Source organism: Saccostrea cucullata, unplaced genomic scaffold, assembly GCF_032062105.1.
Source record: "Saccostrea cucullata isolate Sc308-1 unplaced genomic scaffold, CSIRO_AGI_Scuc_v1 ctg7224, whole genome shotgun sequence".
Lineage (NCBI taxonomy): Eukaryota > Metazoa > Mollusca > Bivalvia > Ostreida > Ostreidae > Saccostrea > Saccostrea cuccullata.
Genome location: NW_026927662.1, coordinates 6,140 through 31,713, shown reverse-complemented (window position 1 = coordinate 31,713; position 25,574 = coordinate 6,140). Strand labels below are relative to the sequence as shown.

At 33.7% G+C, this 25,574-nt stretch overlaps 1 protein-coding gene across 2 annotated transcripts; it reads left to right on the top strand.

The window, feature by feature from the left end:
• Window positions 1–3,807: 3,807 nt before the first annotated feature.
• Window positions 3,808–24,898, top strand: LOC134275139 (uncharacterized). Of its 2 annotated transcripts, none has more exons than XM_062757378.1 (15): window positions 3,808–3,880; window positions 7,965–8,119; window positions 8,431–9,119; window positions 9,196–9,349; window positions 9,470–10,225; window positions 10,329–10,664; window positions 11,013–11,077; window positions 11,175–11,217; window positions 11,297–11,433; window positions 19,650–19,799; window positions 19,889–20,086; window positions 21,486–21,577; window positions 22,070–22,217; window positions 22,526–22,674; window positions 23,497–24,898. In XM_062757378.1, exons 2-15 carry the CDS (start codon window positions 7,981–7,983, stop codon window positions 24,245–24,247), a joined length of 3,807 nt encoding a protein of 1,268 aa, XP_062613362.1. In that variant the 5' UTR covers window positions 3,808–3,880; window positions 7,965–7,980; the 3' UTR covers window positions 24,248–24,898. The 2 variants fall into 2 exon arrangements, with proteins under 2 accessions (XP_062613362.1, XP_062613361.1); XM_062757377.1 differs by lacking the exon at window positions 3,808–3,880 and adding an exon at window positions 5,170–5,448.
• The last annotated feature ends 676 nt before the right edge of the window (window positions 24,899–25,574 follow it).

Sequence of the window (25,574 nt, the reverse complement as noted above, 5' to 3'; positions counted from 1 at the left end):
AGTGTTAGTTATTAAAATGTCACAGGTTTAACATGCAGTTTTTTACTGATAAATTTAAAATAGAAGACAAGAGACCAGAAAAGAAATGTTCAAATACTAGATTATATCTGATAGAAACTTAAAACTGGGAATCAGAAGACTGCATTATGTACATTCCGGTACGACATGTGTTTAATATCGCTGAGTATTATCCGTGGGGCACCGAATGAACTCTTCAATTTGTGTCCCTTATAGACGCAAAAGAGCGACGACTTTTATACTGGGCGACGCGTCTGCCAGTATCATATCGTTATTTTTTGTACTCATGAATGTATAGATGACAAGTATCCTCGGGGACAGACTGTCCACCAGCAGAGATACATGTCCGGTGGTTATCATGAAATACATTGAGATAGCAAACAGTATTCAAGCTCAAAAAGTCCACTATGCTATACTGATTTAGGAGAAGAGCAACCAAGGACCTGTACAGCATCAGCGGTGGATCAGGTGCCACGGAGGAATGAGCATCCCCTGCCGACTGGTCACACCCGCTGTGTGCTCCTTGTCGTGATCGGGAAATAACGGAAACAATTCAGAGTGTAAATAATGACCTAGCAATTAGTATGAAAAACGTCAGTCAGCATTTGACTTAATGATAAATTTTATTTGCTGACAAGATAATTGTATCGATCGAAGAACTTACGAAATGATGACTTTGAACGAGTGATGATATTCTTGATTCATCTAGAGTTAGATAGATTACATGATCAGTACGTACTGGTCCCTGCTGACAAGGCTTCGTCTGTAAGGCTCATTATATAAATTGTATTTTAGAAGAACTTTGATTTAATTCTACAAATGGTAATCCAACTTATATTCATAGTTCCCTTTCTAAGGAAGAAATTCTTCAAAATCATGTCAGTTTTGAATATTTTTAATGCCCCTTTTAATATCCCGAAGAACCAAAATGATTTTGAACTACCATATATATATATATATATATATATATATATATATATATATATATATATATATATATATATATATATTGGATTCCAAAACTTCATTAGAAGTCTTACAAACAAAGATACATTGCGGGTTCCAGCAAATGTTCAACCAGGCCTCTTTCTTTATTCCTCACTAAGATATTGACAGTAATGAAGGAAACATTTCAAGGGTACTGTGCAACAATATATCCAAGAACTGGTGTGAGTCAGATGTGGATATTAAAAAAATCCAAAGAACTTTTGGACAATTTGAAATCACAAGATTTTACCAAAATCAACAGCTTAAAATCTTACGACTTTTCAACTTTATACACAACCATTCCCCACGATGAATTAAAGTCCAGACTTTTTGTTATCAATGACAGCTGCTTTTCAATAAAAATGGAACTCGAAAATTTACTTATCTTGTCATTGGTCATTTGCAAAATCATTTTTTAAACACATTCTGATTGCACACCATTTTTTTTTTATTAAAACACATTCTGATTGCACACAAAAGTACTCTGAAGTTGATATCAAAAAGATTCTCGAGTTTCTGATTGACAATATCTATTTGGTTTTGGAAACCAGGTCTTCCAGCAATCTATTGGAATTCCCATGGGTACCAATTGCGCTCCGATATATGCAGACCTATTTTTGTATTCATATGGAGCAGAATTTGTGCAAATCTTATGCGTGAAAAGAAGAAAACACTTGCTGTTGCCTTCAGTTCAACATTAAGATATATCGACGACGTATTGTCAACAAACAATGATAATTTCCATTCCTTTGTCAATACGATATATCCTGTTGAGCTTGAGATAATAGATATCATAGAGTCTGACACATCTGTTTTATACTTGGATATTTTACTTGAAAAAGACGTAATGGTAATCTAACAATCAAGCTCTATGATAAACGTAATGACTTAACTTTTCTATCGTCATCTTCCCTTACTTATGCAGCAATATACCTTCATCACCTGCATACGGCGTTTATATATCTCATTTGATATATCTCAGTTGATTCGATACGCAAGAGCATGCTCTACGTATGAGCAATTTCTAAAACGAAGTTAATTATTGACAAACAATTTGATGAAATAAGAATATCAAGTCTCGTTTAAAGTCATCATTTCGTAAGTTTTTTGTCGATACAATGACCTTGTCAGCACTTACAATTTATCCTTGAGTCAAATGCTGACTGACGTTTTTTATACTAATTGTTAGTCCATTATTTATACACTGAAATGACGACGGATTTTTCCGTTATTTGTCGATCATGACAAGGAGCACATGGCGGGTGTGACCAGTCTGCAGGGGATGCTCACTCCTCCATGGCACCTGATCCCACCTCCGATGTTTTTGAGATCCATGTTTGTTCTTCTCCTATTTTGTATTGTTTCATGGACTTTGATATTGAATACTCTTCGTTATCTTCATATCCTTCATCAACTTGTTTTTAGAAATTGTTCATATGTAGAGCATGCTCTTCTTTATCGAACCAACTGAGATATATAAACCCGTATGCAATTGATGAAGGTGCTAGTATATTGCTAGCCACCACATAGCTGCAAAAGGAAGGGAAGTTGACAAATGAAAAGTTGAAGTCATCATGTTTGTCATTAAGCTTGGTTGTTAGATTACCATTAATGTCTTTTTCAAGTAAAATATCTAGATATAAAACAGATTGATGTGTCAGACTCTATATGGTATCTTTTATTTCAAGCTCACTGGGATATATCGTGTCGAAATAACAATGGAAATAACCATTATTAATTGACAATGCGTTGTGGATAATCTAAATGTCGAGCTGAATGCCACAGCAAGAGTTTTTATTTTTGACGTATAAGATTTTGAACAAATTCTGCTTCATTAGTCTAATGCATTCTAAAGGGAAAGTCTGCTTCCTGATGAAGTCAAGGCTTGCACGTACTATTTGATAAATGTTTACATTATTTACATTATACCGTGTTTGAACATCTAAGAAGACTAGAAGTTTCTAAGTACCTATCCATGTATCATCAATATTTAACTGTCCAGTGCATAGTCTGTAATCTGTCATTAATTTATAATTAGACACCCCCCCCCCCTCCCACAAACTCCCCTGAATTGCAACCTTGTTAAGAATTGACAAGCAGCCATTTCCGATCTAGTTTTAAGAAATAACTTTTATATCAAATAAATCAACAGTATACAGATCTAATTCTGTCTTTTATGTCTTTTCAGATATTTAGACTGTGCATTGGTGTGAAATTTTAACATACATGTATGTTAAAATTTCACACCAACTTCCGAGTTTCAGGAAAATTCCTGTATAAAGTTTAAAATTCTACTATGTTAATACTTCACACTACCTACATAGTATAATTAATAATTTTCCTGAAACTCAGAAGTTGATGTGTATATTAGATTAAGTATATGTTTATAAGAGGTGGAGATAAAAACAGGGATCAATCTGGTAAATCCATGAACACATCGAATCTGATCGAACATGGCAAAATTTAACACGGACTCTTGAAAGATCAAAGATAGCATCAAGTTCCCGAGAGGAAAACGCCCCCATTGTTGATCAGTTGACGCAGTTTAGCTGTAAGTTGACCATTCTCGTTTAAAATCAGAAAAAATCCAAATATGAAACATGACGCATACCAACCCAATCTCAGGTGCAATTAGCCTTGTATTCGCAGAATTCTGCATTAACCGTTGTCCCTTAATGATAATCTGCTTGACATTCTGTATTGTATATTTCTCGTCGCTTTTTGAACACATTCAATTAAAATATATTTAAAGAATTTTATCTAAGATGGAATTTCCAATCTAAATTTAGAATTAAAAAACTTAAACACTTGCATAAACATTAAGTCTTGTCTGCTCAGATAAAATATAATATAGGGACATGTAGATCCTCGAAACGTAAGTTAAATTGTATTAAACGTCTAATGAATTTTTTGTTGAAAAATTTGCCTTAGAAAGTTTTTATTAACATTTATAAAAAATGGATCTGTTTATTATGATCCATAGAGTTCAGTCAAAAACTGGAACTAGGAAGTGGACTTTATTTGCATTTTTATTCAAAAAGCTTTATTAAGCATTGTGCTAGCTTTAACAATGAAAATTTCGCGAGTAAAGTATTACTATATATCTAAAGACGACCTAACATTGTGAACACATTATCTAAAGTCATAGCTGCAGATCTGTAGCGTTATGGTTTTATATATTTGTCTTTGACCATAACGCTACAGATCCCGTAGTACAAAAAAGGTGCAATTTACGGCGCAATATTTTTTGCGCTCTTTTGGGGAGAATTTCTCCACTTCCTAGCCTTGGTCAATCAATTGCCTTTCACGTTCCAATTCTAGACACATTCTGTAGCCAATATGTATAGTTTATCCACCTCCCAACCATTTATCGTTGTCTCTACAGGCAATAAACTCGCTGGATATGAATTTTCAGTAATCTAACAAATAATTTTAATTAAGCGAGTTTATCACTTGTAGAGACGACTATAAAGGGTTGGGAGATGGATAAAATATACAGATTAATTAAATAATGTGTCTAGAATTAGGGGTTGAAAGGTAGTTGATTGAACGATGCTGGAAAGTGGAGAAATTCTCCCCAAAAGAGCGCAAAAAATATTGCGCCGTAAATTGCACCTTTTTTGCACTACGGGATCTGTAGCGTTATGGTCAAAGACAAATATATAAAACCATAACGCTACAGATCTGCAGCTACTAAAGTCATATAACATGGAAAAACAAAAACAGATGCATTGTACGCAATGTTGTGCATTGTAGTATAAAGTATAATTGTGTGCCAAATTAGATTGAAATCGAACTAAAACTGTAGCACATAAAATATATATCGGTTGTTACTTTCATACGCTTGTATTATAAAAACAACTCTTCGTTTTGTAGGAATAAACTAGGTTCATGTAGTTTATTTAAGAGAACTTGTTACTCTGAGACATGTAACATGTATCAAAAGTAAAATAAGGCAAAACATTCTTTTGCTTGCAAGCCAAGGGCCTGTTCTTGCTTTTAAGAATATAAATGGGTTGTTTCGATAGAATAGTACCAGGCATACGATAGTGTGATTCTTAATATAACAAAATTAAAATTCCAAGAATTTCATTAAAAAAGGAACTGATTGATATGCTGTTTGGCGAAATAAAAACTTTTAGCTATACTTGGGATCATAACAATGCTTGAGTTTAAATCATATTTCAAATTACAGAACTCGGCAACCAATTTAACCTTTTCATGCCCGATTTTACAATACTGCATTGTAGATACTTGGCGTAATATCTAATTTGATTATTTTCATCTTGTACTGCGATTTTATAACAAAAGGTAAAGATAACAAGATTATAAGTCCAGTTAACATAACGAATCGCGAACGGGGCAAAAGCACAGGCAACTGAAAAAATAGAGTTGGATCTGGTAACTAACTAGGAGGAGTAAGCACCCTCTGTTGTCCGGTCTGTGAGTCCTTTGTGTTGTATAAATGCTATGATCTGACAAATGGAATCAAAAATCGGCACAACCATAGGTTGTATTTACATAAAAAGTAATTATAAAAATCGTATAGAATTTGCAATAAACCTTTTACCTAAAGCGCCTCCAAACTGCAATAGTGTAGCCTTCTCGGATATACATATACAAAAAGAAATGAAGAGGTCAACATTATTGTAGTTAGTGAACTATATAGACTATACAACAGACAATAAAGAGAAGTGTTTTGAGATAATGAACAGTATTTAAGGTCAAGAAATCCATTTAACAATATAAAATTAAGGCAGAGCAACATGACCTCCAAAACATCAGAGGTGGGATCAGGTGCCATGGAGGATTGAACATCCCCTACCAACCAGTTACACCCGCCGTGTGCTCCTTGTCGTGATCGGGAAATAACGGATAAAAACGTCGTCAATTCAGTGTGAATATAATGGCCTAATCATTAGTATGAAAAACGTCAGTATCAGTCAGCATTTGACTTAATGATAAATTGTATTTGCTGACAAGGTCATTTATCGACAATATAACTTGCAAAATGATGTCTTTAAACGAGACTGCTGATATTCTTGTTTCATCAACTTGTTTGTCAATAATTTACCTCATTCTAGAAATTATTCATACGTAGAGGATGCTCTCGCGTATCGAATCAGCTGAGAGATATAAACCCCGTATGCGGGAAATGATGGTATATTACTTATAATATTGGAAGTTGACGATTGGAAATTAAAGTCACTACGTTTGTCAAAGAGCTTGGTTGTTAGATTACCATTAACTTCTTCCTTGTAAATAATTTGAAATTCAGCGCAATATAGTTTTGATTCAGGAAAAGCATACACACGTTTGCTACAGTAGTAGTATGTCTGCTTTAGTTATTTTTTTAAAGGGACATGGACACAGTTTCAGCTATAAATTTTCAAATTTGTTTTTCATTTTTTTAATGTTAACAAATACTTAACTAAGGTATTTTTAATGATTATCAAAAAAATTGAATTTCAGTTGTCGAGGAACAAGACAGATTTAGAGGTCCATACCTTTGTGATGTAGACAAAGCCCGTGTCATGTTTTTGTTTAAATAGGTTAAATAAACTATTATATATGTTCGTTCAAAGCAGATTTTTTCAATAAAGGAGTTAATTCTAAATATGATTAGTCAGTTCCTAGTGATTTGCTGAATCTCATTTTCTTATAAATACTATATTTTCTATGCGTAAACAAAAACAAGACACGAGCTTTGTTTACATTATTAAGAATTTTTCAGTTCTGTATCTCCTTTGTAAATCAACAAAATTTAATGTTCACATTTTTTCTGATCATTTGAATTGCCTTAATTAGGAATTGTAAACATTAAAATTGGTTTTAAAAAATCAGTTGAAACTGTGTATAAGTCCCTTTAACGAAAGATATTGTTTTTTGGATGTGCAGTCACGTCACTTTACAATAATTTTGACCCAGATTAAGAGTGTCAGCATGATCTGCTGAAAGGTTTAAATGTTATGAAATTCAAATATATGTATGGAACAATCGGCACACAGCCAAATCTGAGCCTATTTCAATGTGTTTGTTCTACCTGAGTGAGCAGACCCACAAAGAAAACATCTCATGTATTGCTTAAATCAAAATCTCACATCTCCTTCGTGAGCTCTTAAAGCTTGACGTTTTTGTGTGGAAAAACCTGAGGGGAAATCCCCGAAAAGAAAAGAAAGTTGTACATTCCACACATTTGAATACCATACAATGTATATGAGGTTCATCTGCGTAGATTACTGTAATATGACCAGCTATTTTTTAAATACATGTACACCTTGTTTATCTGCAAAATATATTTCAACCGAAAAAGACGATAAAGACCACACGGGAGAATAAAGTTGAACTAAATACATTTATTCATAAATATATACTTTATTTTCAATTACTTAGTATTATTGTATCGCTTTTTCTGGAGGGTAAATTATAAAGAGCTAATTAAGAAAATCTGTGTCACCTGCTTAATGAAAAAAGAAGAGCTTGCTCGTAACTACGGAAGGGGGGGGGGGGGGTTAAAGGGAAAGGGGCGAAGAGGGATGGGCGAGCCATAGGGAGTAATTGCAAAACATTTCATTGCAAAAACTCAAGATCTTCTAGAGATATCGCCGGAAATAAAAGTTTCACTCACACATATACACACAGAGTATATCAATTCACGACTTTGACCTTTGACCGCAAAATATAAGAGGTCATCCTAAGGGCATAGGAAGTTGTGGTATAAAATTCTACTTCAAAAGCTCAGAGGCTTCTCGAATTATTGCGCGGAAACCAAAGTGTTAAAACAAGAATTTATGACTTGAACCTTTGACCTTTTGACCACAAAATCTTTTTTGAAGATCGAATTTTACATTCCCCACTTTTAGTAAAAGCGGGAGATAAAAATGTGGTGATGGTAGGGGAGGGAGTTTCATCATCCAGGTATTCGTATATGAATAAATTGATAAAATTTTTAATTGCAGATAATTAAAAGAAAGCATGGCTGATAACAATAAAGATTATGACTATGCGTACGAGTATCCTGAGATAGAAGATCCGTTTGCCAGCGTAGAGACTTGCAGACAAACGGACAAACCAGAACCACAGATATTACAAAGTCTGATCTCTAAAGAAAATGGTAAGTGATGAAAACCCGACTATTACATGAAATATTCTTGAATATTAGTAAACGAACAAGTTGAAGAATTTAAAATAATAGAATCGTAAAGAAAAAATCAGTCAGTAAATTGATATATGATTTTAATCGTTATGAGAGAAAAAGAAATGCATGCAGATGGAGTATAAAATTCCCTTGCAGTGAAATTGGATTGAAAGTTCATTGACAAGTCGAAACAATACTGGAATTTAACTTTTCTTATATTTGTATCAATTAGGCATTTAATTTTTTTCCTATTCATTAATCACCCTTAAACAACATAAATCTTGTAGGAAGCATCAAAGATTTGACCGCCGATGGCTTTATTTCATTTCTGGAAAACAATCAGGGAGCAACAGAAAAAGACTCTCTGAGATTTGCAGAGACACTATTAGTGCCAAAACTTCAAAAATCCAAAGACATTATGTCGCTTTCACATCTGCTCTCTATTGACGAAAGTAAATTTCAGAATTGTGTTTTGAGATCTCTTCAGAAATTATTAATGGAGGTAGATCTTAATGAATTTTCAGTGGAAGTCATTCAGGTCTGTCTTAAAAGCGTTGCACAACTTTTACAATATTCCCAAGAGGAAGATTCTCTCCAAAAGATTGTAATGACAGTTCCAACTGTGCTTCGAAGTTGTGCGATAGCTGTAATGCTCCACTGCTGCTACAGAAAGGTAAAGAAAACGGTGTTCAACAACATGAGTAAGAGTTGTGAAACAATAGAAAAAGTGTGGAAAACTGCGATTTCTGGAAAAAGGATAAAAAAGGAGGAACCATTAAATTACCAGATGGTTCAGGGAGGTTTGGCTTTGGCGGCAAACATGGGGAAGTTTAAGTATGGGACACATTTAAAGGGTGTTTTTCAAAGTGTGGACGATTCTTTTACATCCTCAGAGCATGATATGTCACTCGTGAAGATTGGAAGTAGTGGGTCTGTTGTTGACCAATATATTGTTATTCTGGGAATCTTAACAAAGGTAAGAAAGAAGTGTTTAAACAATCATCATTATAATTGTCAAAGGAAGCTGACTGAAAATTACTTATTTTTTCTAGATGACAAGCAATCCACGACAAATGTGCGAGAGGTTCATTAGTTTTTTGCATCCAATACTTCATCAAAAATATATTGATAAGAAAAGGACAGATCCTGAATTCAAGCAACTTGGACATCTTGTTATTTGTGGCATAGCATTTATAGCAAGAAAATGTATGTATATTGTATGACAGTTCATCATTCATACCTTAAATGACTGAATGAGCCAGTACAGACGTCAGTTGTTATGTAGGCTAATGTAACAAAGTGTAATTTATGTCTGTTTTGTTGTAGTTTCTCAGATAGAAACAGAGAGTTTTCACGATATCATTGATGTTTTTGCACATGACCAACAACTTATCCCCGAAGAAATGTCTGACCTTCTGTTGTCCATAAACGCTAAAGTAGCACAACCATTTATCTCTAGCTTGAATCTCTCCGAGGGAACAATGAATCAGCTAGCCGAGTCCTATATTGCAAGAGCAATTCCAGGGCTAGTCGTTCATAACCAAAATCGAAGGAATCTTCCAAAACTGTCAGATCAGTCTCATTGGATGGTATCCGGAGGTCGACTGTTTAAAAACTCAGTGCGTATAGCAATAAAAGTACCAGGAATATCGGGTATTCAAATTCAGAATTGTAAGAATTCGATCGAAAGTAACCAGTTAGTGAATGAATTTGATGTATTGAGGACAATACACGGAGGTAAAACTGCGAATATTGTGAAACTGTGGGCCTTCAACCCTCAACCAAGTCCATTACCGTTTTACGTCATTGAAAGTTTTCAGAAATTCCTTCTCGATGGACTTCTGCATGCAAGAAATCATCAAAAATTCCTTTCTGAGGATTGGATGAACGACCGACTTTTGGACATTGGAAGTGCCATCAATTTTCTTCATCAGAAGAAAATTATACACAGGGATATTACCATTAATTCTTTTGCAATAAGGGAATACCCATCTCATGGACACGAAAAAGCTGTCCTCTGTAGTCTTCAGATGGCCTGCTCTAATGACGACGAAGCATCAGCCAAAACGGGGCATATAGCAGGTCGGTAATAAAACGTTTCATGGTCCTTTTTCGGTTTGCAATTTTTTTTTCTCTGTGTGTCTGTTTTTAAAAGACATTTAAATGATTTCATTTATTTTATCAGATATTCATGGAGAAAACATACCCACCAGGTGGTCAGCCCCAGAATCACTTTGGGAAGATAAATACGATGTTTATACTGATATTTGGATGATTGGTCACGTGATCCACTCACTGTTCAAGCCATACACAGAGTTGTACAGTGAGACAACAGATGACATCATGGCTAAAGTCGTCTCCTGTGGACTGAAACCTTATAAATGGCCATGTGTTCCCCTTCCTTACCACAAACTGGCCACTGACTGTCTGCACTTTGACAGAGGAAAAAGAATACATATTGATATAATGCGTCAAAGGTTAAAAGAAATAAGAAAGAAACAAGAACATTCACGAAAGTCTTGTAAGTGCTTTTATAATTTCATTGCCATTCTAAACATTTAACTCACTGGATGACGAAATCTCAAATTTGCGCGAAAAATAAACTGGAATTCTTGTTTTCCAATATTCATGATTCCGATAAGAAATGATCAATTTGAAATCCTTCTTCTATTTTTACAAACCTGCTACATATGAGATTTCACTAAGAAACATAGTTGTTTACACAAGGTTGGGGTTTCGGAAAATGGCTTTCTGTGACAATCAATCATTAAAACGATAAAACCTGCTACTAAAGAAGAAGTATTGGTTCTTCTTGCCTCTCCCCAGAGGAGTTTTAATCTCACCAGAAACTTTTTTGTGTTCTTTGCAGATTACGAGCATGAGCTACCCAAGATTTCAGATCAGCAAACTGAAAGACAACATAAACCCGTACAGGTTAGGAGAGAGAGAGAGAAAGAGAGAGAGAGTTCTAGGTGAAGATTTTTGGTATATTCATCTATAATACACAAAGAACATTTCTTCTTCTTTATAGGGAATTCCACTGATGGTGAAGAAAATGAAGGAATTGACGGAAAGTAAGATAAATTATGTTAATGTAATAATAACAAAATTAATCCAGCATATTATAAAATAAATTTTGTAAATCTGATGTAGATGGAGATAAGAGAAAAAGCTACTTTGAAATAAAAAAGCGGGTTCCAACCAGTCCTAATCCCGACTACGCACCTCTTGTCATGACGTTAGGTAAGGGGGACCTTCTATCTCCAGATGAACCAAAAATTAGCATAAAGGTAAGAGTTAATGCATATCGCGCTCGAAATGTTAAGATAAAAATACTTATTTTGTGTAAGTTTAATGCTAGTATATGAGACCTCAAGAATACACGAATTGCTTCTTACAAAGCATGAATACATTTTGATTGCTTACCAACATATGACTACATGTGCATGTAGAGCTCTGAATTAAATCTAAGGAAATTAAAATCTTTGTTTTATTCTTAGCAAAAAATATATAATTAACTAGAGCAAAGCTCGTTGCAAAGCAACGAGTAGGTCTTCCGTCGTGTCTGACCGGAAGTAGCTTTCATATTTAACAAAAATGAGTAAAAACGCCCAAAAATGGCTTGATTCATCTAAAGCTAAGTTAATTAATGCAAATATAAGCCATTTTTGCTACTTCCGGTTCGATCGGAAGTGACGACGACGGACGGAAAATTAATCTTTAAGATCCAGAGACATATGTTTACTAAAAACTTGTCAATAACGTCAAAAATACGCGTTTTTCGACTACTTCCGGTTTGGCCGGAAGTGACGACGCCGGACGTATTTTGACAATTTAGATTAAGCTTGGCATTTCAAACAACTTTGCTTCTTTGATGTATTACAAATTCTCAATACTTTTTGAGATATAAAGGAAAAACTTTCGGCCCCTCTAGGCCCTTAATTTTAGGGGTCAGCCCTTTTTCCGAGATATCATTTGAAAAGATCTTCTAATTCTGCACGAATTATGTTCTATATATTTTAACAAAATATTTTTAGTTTAGAAAATAATAAGCAAAATATGAGTAATTTTTGGCTCTTCTTCGCGTTCTAATTTTTGACCCCTATATAGCGCCATTTTGAATAGAGAAATCGAAAAACAAAAACCGATGTGCACAACTTCAATCCTTCTATTATCTAAAATCAGTAGAGTTTCTGCTCCAGCTTTAGCCGTCTCTGAGCCTTTGTCTGGAAACGAAAGCCTATAAATTTTCGTTTAAAGGGAAATAACTCAAAACCGGAAGTGACTTTTTAAAATTTTCAACAGCATTCTGATAGAGTTTAGTAACTTCTAGTATCTCTGAAAATTTGAGCGAAATCAATTGAGAAATGAGTGAGATATGAGGCTTCAAAGTTGGCGTCTAGGAAGTAGAAGAAAAAAAAAAAGAATAACTAGAGCAAAGCTCGTTGCAAAGCAACGAGTGGGTCTTCCTTCCTAGCGATAAGCAAAAGATTAAATGTTTCTGTCTAGATTGTCAACTTTGCTAACATTCTCTTTTTCGATTTGTCTCAGAAACCCTTACTTGAATTCTTTAATTTGGTGTGAGCATGAGGTCTAAAGGGTACTCTCTCTAACAGCATTCTTGAAATCGTATCCACAACAGTTTAACTTCCAATATTATGACTTTTGATATCGGATATATCATGTTTGTGAAACGTGTCATACTACAGAAACATAAGTGTTTTGCTACATTACCATCTTAAAAATGGCTTTAAAATCATTTAATATACAATATAACTAGGTAAATAAAATAAACAAATTATATAATAATTCAAAAAATCCAAATGTATTTACAATAATGATGAACAATCTTCATTAGTTGCAATCAGTAAGTAGAACAATACTTTTATAATAAACGCACAGAAATGTGTTGTGTATGTTTCGAATTTGCAGCTTTCCACTAGCAACTGGTGGTACCTCAATAGGAGTGTAAAATTCTCTGAAAGGTATATTGTAAACATATTACATATGGCTGTGTATTCTTTTTTAGCGGCTTTGGCGGAATGCAGCAATCACTAAATCAAGTACAAAGCTAAAAGTCTTGTACATAAACATAAATAAGAATATCTACGCTAACTTATTCAAAAGTCAATTTCCACCAAATATTGTACAAGCTAAATATTATACATTTACAGCATTAAAGAAACAAATCTCTTTGAAGGTATTGCCCTGCATAAGAACAATTTGAATCCCCTACACTAAGGATGCTCTGTGCCAAGTTTCACTTTGGTTCTGGAAAATGATATTGTGAAATTTTAGACAATGATGATAATGGATAAAATTATGTTTTTAAAAAATTTACTGGTTCCTTTAGCTCAGATGGGCTAATAAATATGCAACAGGCACAGTTTTGCAGTTGACATTGAAATGCGACTGGACATCTCTTCAATCTTGTTTTAGAAAACTACATGTACATGCCCTATGTACTGAATTCCTTTGAATCATACACATGTTTATGCCTTTAATTAGTTGTATGTGCCAAAATAACAATTTTTTTTACATTATACTGTAAAAAATACACATACATGTATTACAAGATCTTCTAATCCTGCTGAAGACAGAGGATCTATCTTAATCATTAGAATAAGTAAGTCTAAACTTTGAAAGGGAAGACCTTAATAAAGAGGTCAACATGCTACACAAACAAAATATTATTATATTTAAAAATAACATTTATTCCAATGTAATTACTGGTACATGTATTTCTGTTACAAAAACTATTTCACTAGAAAAACTGAGAGCAATTGATATGTTCATATTTGTGGATTTATGTTGTCAAATCAAAATTTAAAAATGATACACAGTGTGTTTAAAAATTGTCTTCACAAACCAAAACTTGACTTATTTTCACTATGCTGTTTATTCCATGTCACATCCAAACAGATGATCTTCTGGCAAATCATGGTCATGCTTGGTATCAAAATTCAGTCTTCAGATGAGTCACACCTATCCAAAAGAAATTGAAATTTTTTAATCTATAATTCTTTTACTAATAAAAAGTGCAATTCATGAGATTATAAATTAGATTATCAAATTGAGAGATAAGATATTGTCACATTTTCTGTGTATAATTTGTAAATTTTAATGTACTCTTTCATCAATTAAAAGAAGTTTACACCAATTAAGGCAGTCATTTATGCTATTCCCTAATAAGACAACATACAAGTGCAAAGTAATCATGCACTAGTGGGTTTAGGATAATGTGCTAGAGTATTTATGACAACATACTAGCACGATGTGACAATGTGCTAGCATGTACGTCAGTGATAATATGCCAGCACACTGAATCCAACATGCAGTGAAGCTAACACTCAACAGATTGTTTAAAGTTGTGTTTGCATGATATTTTGTTTTGTGTTAACACAGCAGCGTGTTGTTTAAAGCTGCATTGGAGTGGCAGTCTGTTGAAATTAACATGCTAACACACTGCAACTTCACATCATTGGAACACCATAATTTTAAAACTGACAAACCAATATCTTATGATTACTAACTAGGTAATTGCAACTGTAAATGCTGATTTCATGGTGACAATAATACCGGTAATTCACTGTATATCTGAGAACTGATCAATTATAATAAGGCGTGTCCAGATAGGGCCACTTGCTAAAGCTCAATAGCACTTTCATAAAAGCGTGCCATCTTACCGACACAAAAGACGCCATTAGGCTATCACACAGCTCGCCATCACAACACTGAAAAACACTTTCGCACTAACACAAGTTCGCACCACACGCTGTCACACTAACACACAACACACTGTCACGCTAATACAATTTCACACAACAAAATATCAGGCTAACACGAGTTCACACAACACACTATCATGCTAACACGAATTCACAAACACGCTGTCTCGCTAACACAAGTTCACACAACACGCTGTCTCGCTAACACAAGTTTTACACAACACGCAGTCTCGCTAATACGAGTTCATACAACACACTGTCTAGCTAACAAAAGTACACGCAACACACTGTCACGCTTAGATGAATTCACACAACACACTGTAACGCTAACATGAGTTTACACAACACGCAGTCTCACTAACACGCGTTTACACAATACACTGTCATGCTAACACGAGTTTACACAATACACTGTCACGCTAACACAAATTCACAAAACAGGCTGTCTCACTATTCACTAACACAAGTTCGCACCAAATGCTGTTGCGATAACACACTGTCATCCTAATACCATTTCACACAACACACTGTCATTCTAATACCATTTCACACAACACACTGTCAGGCTAACACGAGTTCACACAACACACTGTCACGCTAACACGAATTCTCAAAACAGGCTGTCTCACTATTCACTAACACAAGTTCGCACCAAACGCTGTTGCGATAACACACTGTCATCCTAATACCATTTCACACAACACACTGTCATCCTAATACCATTTCACACAACACACTGTCAGGCTAACACGAGTTCACACAACACACTGTCACGCTAACACAAATTCAAAAAACATGCAATATCGCTAACACGAGTTCACATAACACGCAGTCTGGCTAACACGAGTTCACACAATATCCAATTTTGCTAACACGAGTTCACACAACACACTATCTCTCTAACACCAGTTCACACGACAAATTTTCAGGATAACAAGTTCACACAACACACTGTCACGCTAACACGAATTCACACAACATGCTGTCTCGTTAATAAGAATACACACAACACGCTGTCTCGCTAACATGAGTTTACACAACACGCAGTCTCGCTAACACGAGTTTACACAACACGCAGTCTCACTAACACCAGTTTACACAACACGAAGTCTCGCTAATACGAGTTCAATCAACACTCTGTCTAGCTAACACGAGTTTACACAACACACTGTCACACTTACACTTTATACACGATTTTACACAACACGCTGTCCCGCTAACACGAGTTTACGCAACACATTGTCAAGCTAACAAGAATTCACACAACCCACTGTCAGGCTAACACAATTAAGTTCACAAAACACACTGCCTTGCTAACACAAATTCATACAACACACTGTCTCGCTAACACAAGTTCACACAACACACTCACATTGCTGAGTTTAAAGTAAAGGTCTACCCTAATTTGAAGAGGTTTAAAACTAACATATCTCTATATTAGTAAAAAGCCTCAAATTTAAGACAAAAACATTTATGCAGTAATGTTCCTTAACATGCATCTGGCATATAAAATGAATGAGACCTTAAAAACCTCACAGTACATGTTTACTTAGCTAATTAAAGGTCTAAATTGATGCTATTCAACAATATATATCAACATCTCTAAGTATGTGAATGAGTGAAATTCTCAAATAAATATTATAAATCAAAGTATCAATAAGAAGCTGAACCTTACGTTGCAGGTTCCAATCCCATTGCTAAATGCTTTAGACAGGTTACTCCTATGAGACTGCATAAACCAAGATTCTGTGTCACGGTAGGTGTTAGCACAAAATGGATCTCATACTTCTTAAAGGCAATAAGTGCTGAGTACAAGTCTATATTTGCAGCTAATACCATCCCAAGTGGTGGCACCATGAAATGACTGAAAAATGTATGATTAAGGCAAATAAACAAACATTAAACCATTACAGCAGTCTTATCAAACAAAAATGCAAACTTTCTATTATTTCAATTTTTTTAAACAAATTTCTTTTGCAATTTAACTGAGCAATATTTGTTCTTTTTTTGTCAGTAAAGTATGATATTAAATAATTAAGACTTTTTGAGAACATCTATTTATAGCGAGTCCAGACAGCAGCACAAATCCCTGCCCATAATGCGAGCTCTTATGATAACACCTTGGCAAAAGAAGATTGTGAGCAGTATACTTTGGACACACAGTGCTTAGCTTCTTTAACATGTTTAAGCTACATTCAAAATTCATTTCTATTTAATTTGAATTAGATATCCTTACTCATGTTCACATGGAGCTAATGGGAAGTAATTTAACGAGCAGTGAATTCATTCGAATTAAACATTTGAATAAACTCTCAGTGTGAACATTGAGCATGGATGCACCAAATGTCAAATGCGGCTTGACAAGCACAATCTAAATTAAAACTAAATAAGTATCTGCCCTCACCCTTACAGTCACACTGTCAATATATATTTAGTTGAATATATTCTGTAACATTAAGTGCAGTTTGAATTATAGAGTATGATCACTATGATAGATAGTAGGACTGTTGAAATTACATCCTCAAATTTAATAAAAATAAAATATAAAGCTGTGGGGATTTACAAGGCAAACAGAGAGCGTCTGAACTGTAAAACAGATAATATATCGGTGTGTCTGTGTATTTCTAATAACATCAATGTACGTCACTGTCATGTAATCAGTAGTGTAAATTTTAAGTAATAAAAATATTCTAACCTTCATTCCAATGGTCCAAGCCAATCATACATTAAAATGTCGCCGTCAGCTCTTTCATCACTCGATACAATTATCACTGGGGAATCCGAAGCAGAGTCAAGAGTGTTCATCCTTGTTAATGTGACAGTCAGAATTTCCTCGTAAACAATTCACACAAGATTCTTAGAATATATGAATCGGGATAATTCTGCTTAGAATAGATAGTTTTCGATTGACCAAGAGTTACTTCCCGTTGGCCGCCATACTGGAGGTCCAAATGCTCATATTCCTTCACTGTTCAACCAATTTAAAATTTTTATATTTGCTATTTTCAATTAGAAATCATTATTTTTGTGAAGTATATAAATTTTTGGAAGCCTCCTTTATTTAAAAAAAATTATTTGATAAAAATTTTCCACCAAATATTTCTGATATATTTTCTTAAACTTGGTTAGACAAAGAGGGAAAATCACTGAGTCGACCTCCAATATGGCGGCCAACGGGAGGTAACTTTCGCTAAATTCAGGCCTATCGAAAACTATCTATAATGTTCCAGAGAAGTGACAAAGTACTTCGTAGCTCCAGATTAAATGAGTGTGCATGTCTACAAGCGGATTCTTTGTGAGAAAATGTTCAATTTCACAAATCATTCTATTTTCAGTTTGTAAACCATGACAAACATGTGTCCGACGTCGACTCGAAGGGGCACACTAAAAACGGGATATACTAGAGACCTGATATTTACCTGACGTTTTAATTTTTAATTAAATGGTAATATTGAGTATTTTAAATTACTTATGTACAGACTTTATGACTTCGAGGCATATGCTATACAAAAATTCAATTGTTTGGAACATTTACAGACAAATTTGAATCAGGTCAAATAAGTGTTTAGTACATCGCGTCTTTAGTACCTTCCTATTTCCCACAATGCCGCGCGTTGTTTACAAACAAGCGCGAAAAAATCCTCTAAACTAGGTACTATTTATTGTTGTGTACATCATCACATTTTAAAATTATTTGAATAAAAAGAAAACAAAGAAACACCGAATCAAAACTATATCTTTTAGATGCATCAACTAAAAATGTGCACATGTATGCAGTAAAGGCTTGGCTGGCTATAGTAGACAACTTGTTCCTGAAAGGTTTCTCACATACATGTACTTGTTTTATATAAAAACAATTAAATATAGCTGGAAGTTTATTTCTTTTTATATCAAATGACAAGATTTTATAAGTTCGAAATTATTTCAGTCAAACTTTTTCATAATATACCAATATTTTTAGCTATCAGAAAAAACGTGTATGAGCTATTAACCCCTAATTATAGGGGCCAGCCCCTTTTCATTAATCTAATATGAAAGCTCTCGTAATTACACACAACTTTTGTTATATATTTCTTACCAAATTATTCTCGGTTCAAAAGTTATTACACAAAAAGTAGCAAAAATTCAAGAAAAAAAATTACTAAAATTTGCCGTTTTATAGCTTCCAAACTTTAGAAAATCAGCTCATAATTTTATCGTTCTGCACATCTACAATGTATTGGCTACAAGTTCTCCAACTTTCGTGTAAATATCCTACGTCGTTCTTGAGATTTTTAGTGGAAACGAGACATCAAAATTATCAATTAAAGGGCAATAACTCACAATTAAAGGCATGCATCAAAAAATTGAAAACAGGTGTAAATAGGTTTAATTACAAGGTATCTAACCTGAAAGTTTCATAAAAATCAGTCCAAAGGTCTTTGAGAAATCGCCTGTCAAAAATCGAGCGGGAAAAAAAAAATAAAATAATAATAAGAAACAGTAGAATAACAGTAGGGTCTTCCGAAGGAAGCGGAAGACCCTAATAATCTTTACCAACAGAATCAGTAGAAGGTCTTCCGTTGGAAACGGAAGACCTTAATTACAGTATTAAAAAAATATTGATTTGTTTAAAAATTTCCAAGGTTTGAAAAGATGCTTAATATTCTTTTATTCATGAATTATAGTTTTTTTTTTAATTAACCTTTTGATCATATTGATGATTTCATTTTATAAAATATAGATAAAAGCATTGAATAGCTGTGATTGTTCTTAGAATGAAAATGCTGCAATTGTAGAGATTTGAACTTGAAGTAGAGGAAGAAGTAACTGTCGACTTTCATGACAAAATATTCCCAAAAATGAGTCCAGATTTTGGAGAGAAAATGTGCATGCAATGGCCACCAGTGAAGCATTCCTTTACCACTCAGGGAGTCAAAGTAATATTGGTAAGGGATTTAGCTTTATTTAAGGGATTTCAAGGTCTCAAAGCAAAAGGGTTTTTTTCAATTTACAACCTACAAAATTGTTTGTATAGAAATACAGTTTCCCAGCAGCTAGGAACATCATGGATTTAGTTCCATTATACGTCAACAACGCACATGGAGAGGAAAATTATCACCTCCGAATTATACATCAAGTCGCGTGTCTGGTGAAAAGGATGCATGAAAAACGTTGGCTATTGGTCGATATAACTGGAAAGAGCATTTATATCCAAGAGGAAAACGGTTTAAAGGTAGTTCTGACTCATACAATTTGTTACTTATTACACATATGTATACACTAGTCGAGACAGAAAAGTTTTAGAAATTGAACTTTTACTTAACAGAGTTATGATAATATAAATTTGAAATTTGCAAAGAAACTTTTGCTAATTTTTAGAAGAAGAGTGTATTTTGATGAAATATGGAGATAACAAACAGTAAACAAGCTAAAAAAGTCCATTGAAATAATACAAATATAGCAGAGTAAACACAGACCTCTTTAACAGCAGAGGTGGGATTAGGTGCCACGGAAGAAAGCTTCCCTTGTAACTACTGTGTGATTTTTTGTTCATTTACTAGTATGATAAACGCCAGTCAGCATACAATTTACAATAGATTCGATAAATTGTATTTGCTGACAAGGTCGTTGTATTGATAATAAAATTTGCAAGGTTATGTTTTCAACTATTCAATTGTATCATGTTTTTATACGGAAAAGTTTGGAAGTAGTCATTCCCAATATTCTGATTGTATACACAAGTACTCAGAAGTTGACATAAAAAAGATGCTTGATTTCTTACTGACAGTATCTATGTTATTTTTGGAGACCAGGTCTTCCAACAATCTATTGGAATTTCCATGGGTACCAACTGCACCCCGTTATTAGCAGACCTATTTTTCTATTCATATAAAGCAGAGTTTGCCAAAATCTAATGCATGAAAAGAAAAAACTCTTCCCTTGGCCTTCAACTCGATATTTAGATATATCGACGACGTATTGTCAATAAGCATTAGTTATCTTCATTCTTATGTCGATACGATATATCCCGGTGAACTTGAAATAAAAGATACCACAGAGTCTGTATGCAGCAATATACCTTAATTACCGGAGTTTATAACTCAGTTGATTCGATACGCACGAGCATGCTCCACGTATGTACGATTTCTAAACAAAGTAAATCGTTGACAAACAATTGATGAAACAAAAATAGCAGTCTCAGTTAAAGTCATCATTACGTAAGTTCTATGGTCGATACAATGACCTTGTCAGCAAATACAATTCATCATAGAGTCAAATGCTGACTCACGTTTTTCATAGCTAATTGTTAGTCCATTATTTACACACTGAAATGACTGTACGGATTTTTCTTTAATTCCCAAACATGATAAGGAGCAAAAGGCGGGAATGACCGGTCGGCAGGGGATGTTCACACCTCTAAGGCATCCCACCTCCTATGTTTAAGAAGTCCGTGTTTGCTCTGTTCCTATTTCGTATTGTTATATGGACTTTTGAGCTTGTTCGTTTTCTCCATATGTTTCATTCACCGGTTTTGTTGAAAAACTGAGGATACCAAAGCGTAGAAAGTAGCTTGTTTATTGGTTTACTTCGTTTAAGAAGATTTGTTGAGAAAGTTTTAAAATATATTTTAGGCATGTCAAATACGAATAGGACGGATGTTGAGACTACCATCTGGAGAAGATAGCATAAAGTGTGCCAGAAAGCTAGAGGATATTATGTACTGGTCTGTATAGAGTTCAACTACTGCTATATTTCAGATCAATTACAAAAACATTCCCATTTAAAATACTGTAATTTATTTTTTGGATAAAATCGATAATGAAACAAACGTTTTATTTTTCAATGTGAAATAACCAAAAAGTAGTCATATTCACGCCCAAATTCTCCTTCTATTCGAGAAATTATTGAAAGAAATATTTCCCATAAATTACTGAGAGTAAACAATGAACCTTCTACAGCTAACTATGTTCTAGACAGTTGTCATAAACCTATGTGTAATCATGATATTAGTAAGATATGACGTCTCGCAGCCAGGTTAACGTATAAACAAACCCCATGTGGAGCATTGCGAAAAGACAGCTAAAAAGCATAAGAATATGCAATTTATAAGTATGCTAGTGTGGAAAAGCAGGATGTTCAATGACATGTTTATTATGTTCTACCACAAGTTATGGCTGTACATTTTTCAAATACCTCTTCATTTAACAAATATTAGGCTTCCAAAGGAGGTAATTGGACACGGTGAAATTTCCACAGGAAGTGACGTTTATACAATGGCCATGCTGTTTTACGAGTTTTACATGGCAGTCTCTGGAAATGATCAACTACAATGTGTTCCTTTTTCCTACAAACACAGATCTCAAGTACGTCTTCACTGATATGCATTTTTCAATAATCTCATTAAAATATATAAAAAAAGTATGGATAAATCGATTAAATTGAGTATACAATTCTTTTTATAAAGGGTGTTTTTACAAGTTTTTACAGTACTGAATATTAGTCACTTTCAACTCTCACACAAATGATATGTGTAGTAAACTTTCATTAATTAATATTTTTGCATGACCGTGAGGGGACAAACTACATCTATTTCTCAATTTGAGAATAGCCTTTAATTAATGACTGTGTGTGCGAGATTTATAAAAAAAAATTATTTCTTTTGTAACGGTAGATATTAAGTCATTTAAATGACGGTCATTCTCCCGATCGACCACCTGCCTGTCCTGAATGGTTGTACAAGGAAGTGATGAAGCCATGCTGGGACCAGGACAGAACTAGTCGACCGTCAGCTGCAGATATTGAGAGCATCATAGCTAGAAAGTAAGATCATGAGAAGTATTAATTTCATAATAGGAAGCAAAGCATCACATCTTCACTGCGAACTTTCTTTTTTTATAAATGATATTTAAACCTTATAAATCTCGACTAATTCAGTGGTTTAAACTTTAAAGTATCTAAGTCCTGGCCTCAGGATCATGAAACAAATTTAGACTTAAGTCAAATTTTCAATGGCCTATAAAATATTTATTAATTATGGAATTTATTTCTAAATTTGCACACAACAACCACTCTATAAAATAATATTGAAAATATTTTTATTTTGGTCTGCTTGATTTCTACATTTTATTTATCAAATATAGATTTTGACTTAAGCTTAAGGTGTTTCATGATCCCGGGTACAGGTCTCTTGCACAACCTTAGACTGAAATACAATTTTATTGTTCAACGGTTGCTTTGCTCTCCTTATGAAACTTACCTTTTAAATTAATAATTTCTATGCACACGACAGTAACGCAACTGAAATCTATGAGCAGGTATATGGTTTTTGCTTGGTTATAACTTTTTATATCTTTTTCTTCTCGATAATGCTACTGCTTGTAATTTTGGCATACTTAAAGAACTCTCATAATATCATAGATAATATCATTGAGAATCACTTATAAAATTTCTTGAAACATTCTTATCTCATAGCATCAACAATGAAACAGGCTTTCGATCCAAACACACTAAAACTCTGCTTTCTGGATGTAATGCTTCTCATTTAAGATCACAACTGGCAGATCAGTCCCTTTTTTTTCCTCATTCTATATTGAATTTCAATTCAAGTAAAATTAGAGAAGGAAATTCTTGAAAATATTTCAGGATTTCAGAAATCTATGAAAGAAAGAAAGACACAGAGGACGATACGTATGACAGTTTTGAAAGCATGTCCCAGAAATTAGCTTATCAAGACGCGATCTCGGAAAATCTAATGGAGAAGGACAGAGGAGCTATTGAGAGTGAAAGTGACGAAGATTACGTTTGTGTACAGAGGCATCAACCTACAGATTTATGTAGTGGTGCACCTTCATCAGAGAACAACGGAAACAACTCTTATAATGATGAAAAAATTAAAGAAGAATTAATTGTAGATACAAATGCATCAAATGAAACACAGCTAAAGAGAATATATCGGAAACTCCAAGAAATGGATCATTTTGAGCGTGCACATACACGCGATGGTCAATCTTCTGGGAAATTAGAAGACATTCCAAATTATGAACTGTTTTCTCAATCAGGAGAGTCTTATGCTGGAACCGAAGAAAAATGCCCTTATAGTGCAACTCCAAATTACGAAAATGGAACCATCCTTTCATCGAAAATGAAGATGATGAGACCACAACCATTCCGAAGTAATATGACACCTAATAATGATTTACCAGTTCCCCACGTATACAAAGAAAACCCACTATTCCAAACTGATTCCTCTATCCATCCATGTGCAAATGACTTTGGTGAAGTAGACTGTGGGTCAGAAATTTCAACTGCAGCAAGCACCTGTACTCAAGAGGAGTTATCAGATGATTCGGACTATGAAAACGATGTTGAAAACAACATGTATGCGAATCAATGATACAAAGCTGATGAGCATTTATTTCCAAATCTCTTATTGTCCATAAACATTTGAGAGCTTCTACGTGAGAAGTGCTTACTCATACATTGTTTTGCTCCCATTTATAGACCAGTTTTGGAACTTTTTTGCTTAATATTATTTTGTTAAATTTTTCTTGACCCTCAAACTAGATCTGTGGTTTTATATTTTGCAATTTCTGAATAATTTTTCCGTAATTGATGTTAAATTTTTCTATTTCTTGATCCTCATACAAGATCTTAGGTTTCAATTTTTGCAATGTCGGATTACAGTCGGAATAATTCTTCCGTAATTTTTGTCAAGAAGGACAGCTAATCTTGTTTGTTACGTATACTCAAAAATAGCTTTATAATGGTATACTCAAAGTAAATCATACCGTGCCAGTACAAAAAAAGTTAATTATACAGTGCCATCATAATTACAAATACTTTTACCCATTATATTTTCTAGTGAATAATTGTCTTCCAGTTCTTTAGATAAAAAAAAATATCCCTTCGCATATTATAAACTGTAGAGGGAACATAAATTATGATAAAAATATGAAAGCAATATTAGCTGCATTTCTGAGATTTTTATGTTGTTGTTAAGATGTTTTATCATGATAGATTTGTATGTAATTTAAACCTATAAAGTACTAGTATTGAATTGTTTCAGAAGAAAGATCTGTACAATTATAGAGCATTATTTTTGAAATCGATATAGTACGGGACAACAATAATGTAATTTTGCTTTAATCATAGCTTATAAAAAGTTTTTCCATCGCAAATACATGTATGAACAATGGTTCTACAATTAGAAATGTTCTTTTTCTCTGTTCTTAAAACTTAATTACAAATTTGCAAAAAAAAAAAAATAAATAAATAAATAAATAAAAAAAAAATTAACATCAGAGTTGCATCTTATATTGCTTTTAATTCTATAAATAAATATCCCGATCTCTCTCCCGATAAGATTTTTCTTCTATTTGATTACAGCTGAAATATTGGTTAGATACGCGTACTACATTACAAATATTTACATTATGAATAATATATTGATTATTATTCTCTCACAAATTGTTTATTAAACATCTTAATAGTTACAAGTACTTTGTTTTTATTATTGTCTTAATTTAATTTGATATAATTCTAATGTTTTGAAATTTTTTTTGTATTTTTGTGTTTCATATTTTAACGTTTTCACGTTGACATTATGTACACTATAGAAAGATGCAATTTTTAGAATTAGGTTGATTTTGATGTGATCATTTACACTTAAGTGTAACCTATGATATGATCAAAAATTAATGTTGATTTCATTATAATATTCA

Excerpts from the sequence above, each read along its gene's own strand:
- LOC134275139 (XM_062757378.1), top strand. The coding sequence starts at position 7,981 with ATGGCTGATAACAATAAAGATTATGACTATGCGTACGAGTATCCTGAG. Across the intron at positions 9,120-9,195 it reads TTCTGGGAATCTTAACAAAG|ATGACAAGCAATCCACGACA; the intron begins GTAAGAAAGAAG and ends TATTTTTTCTAG. Across the intron at positions 19,800-19,888 it reads AGGGAGTCAAAGTAATATTG|AAATACAGTTTCCCAGCAGC; the intron begins GTAAGGGATTTA and ends TTGTTTGTATAG.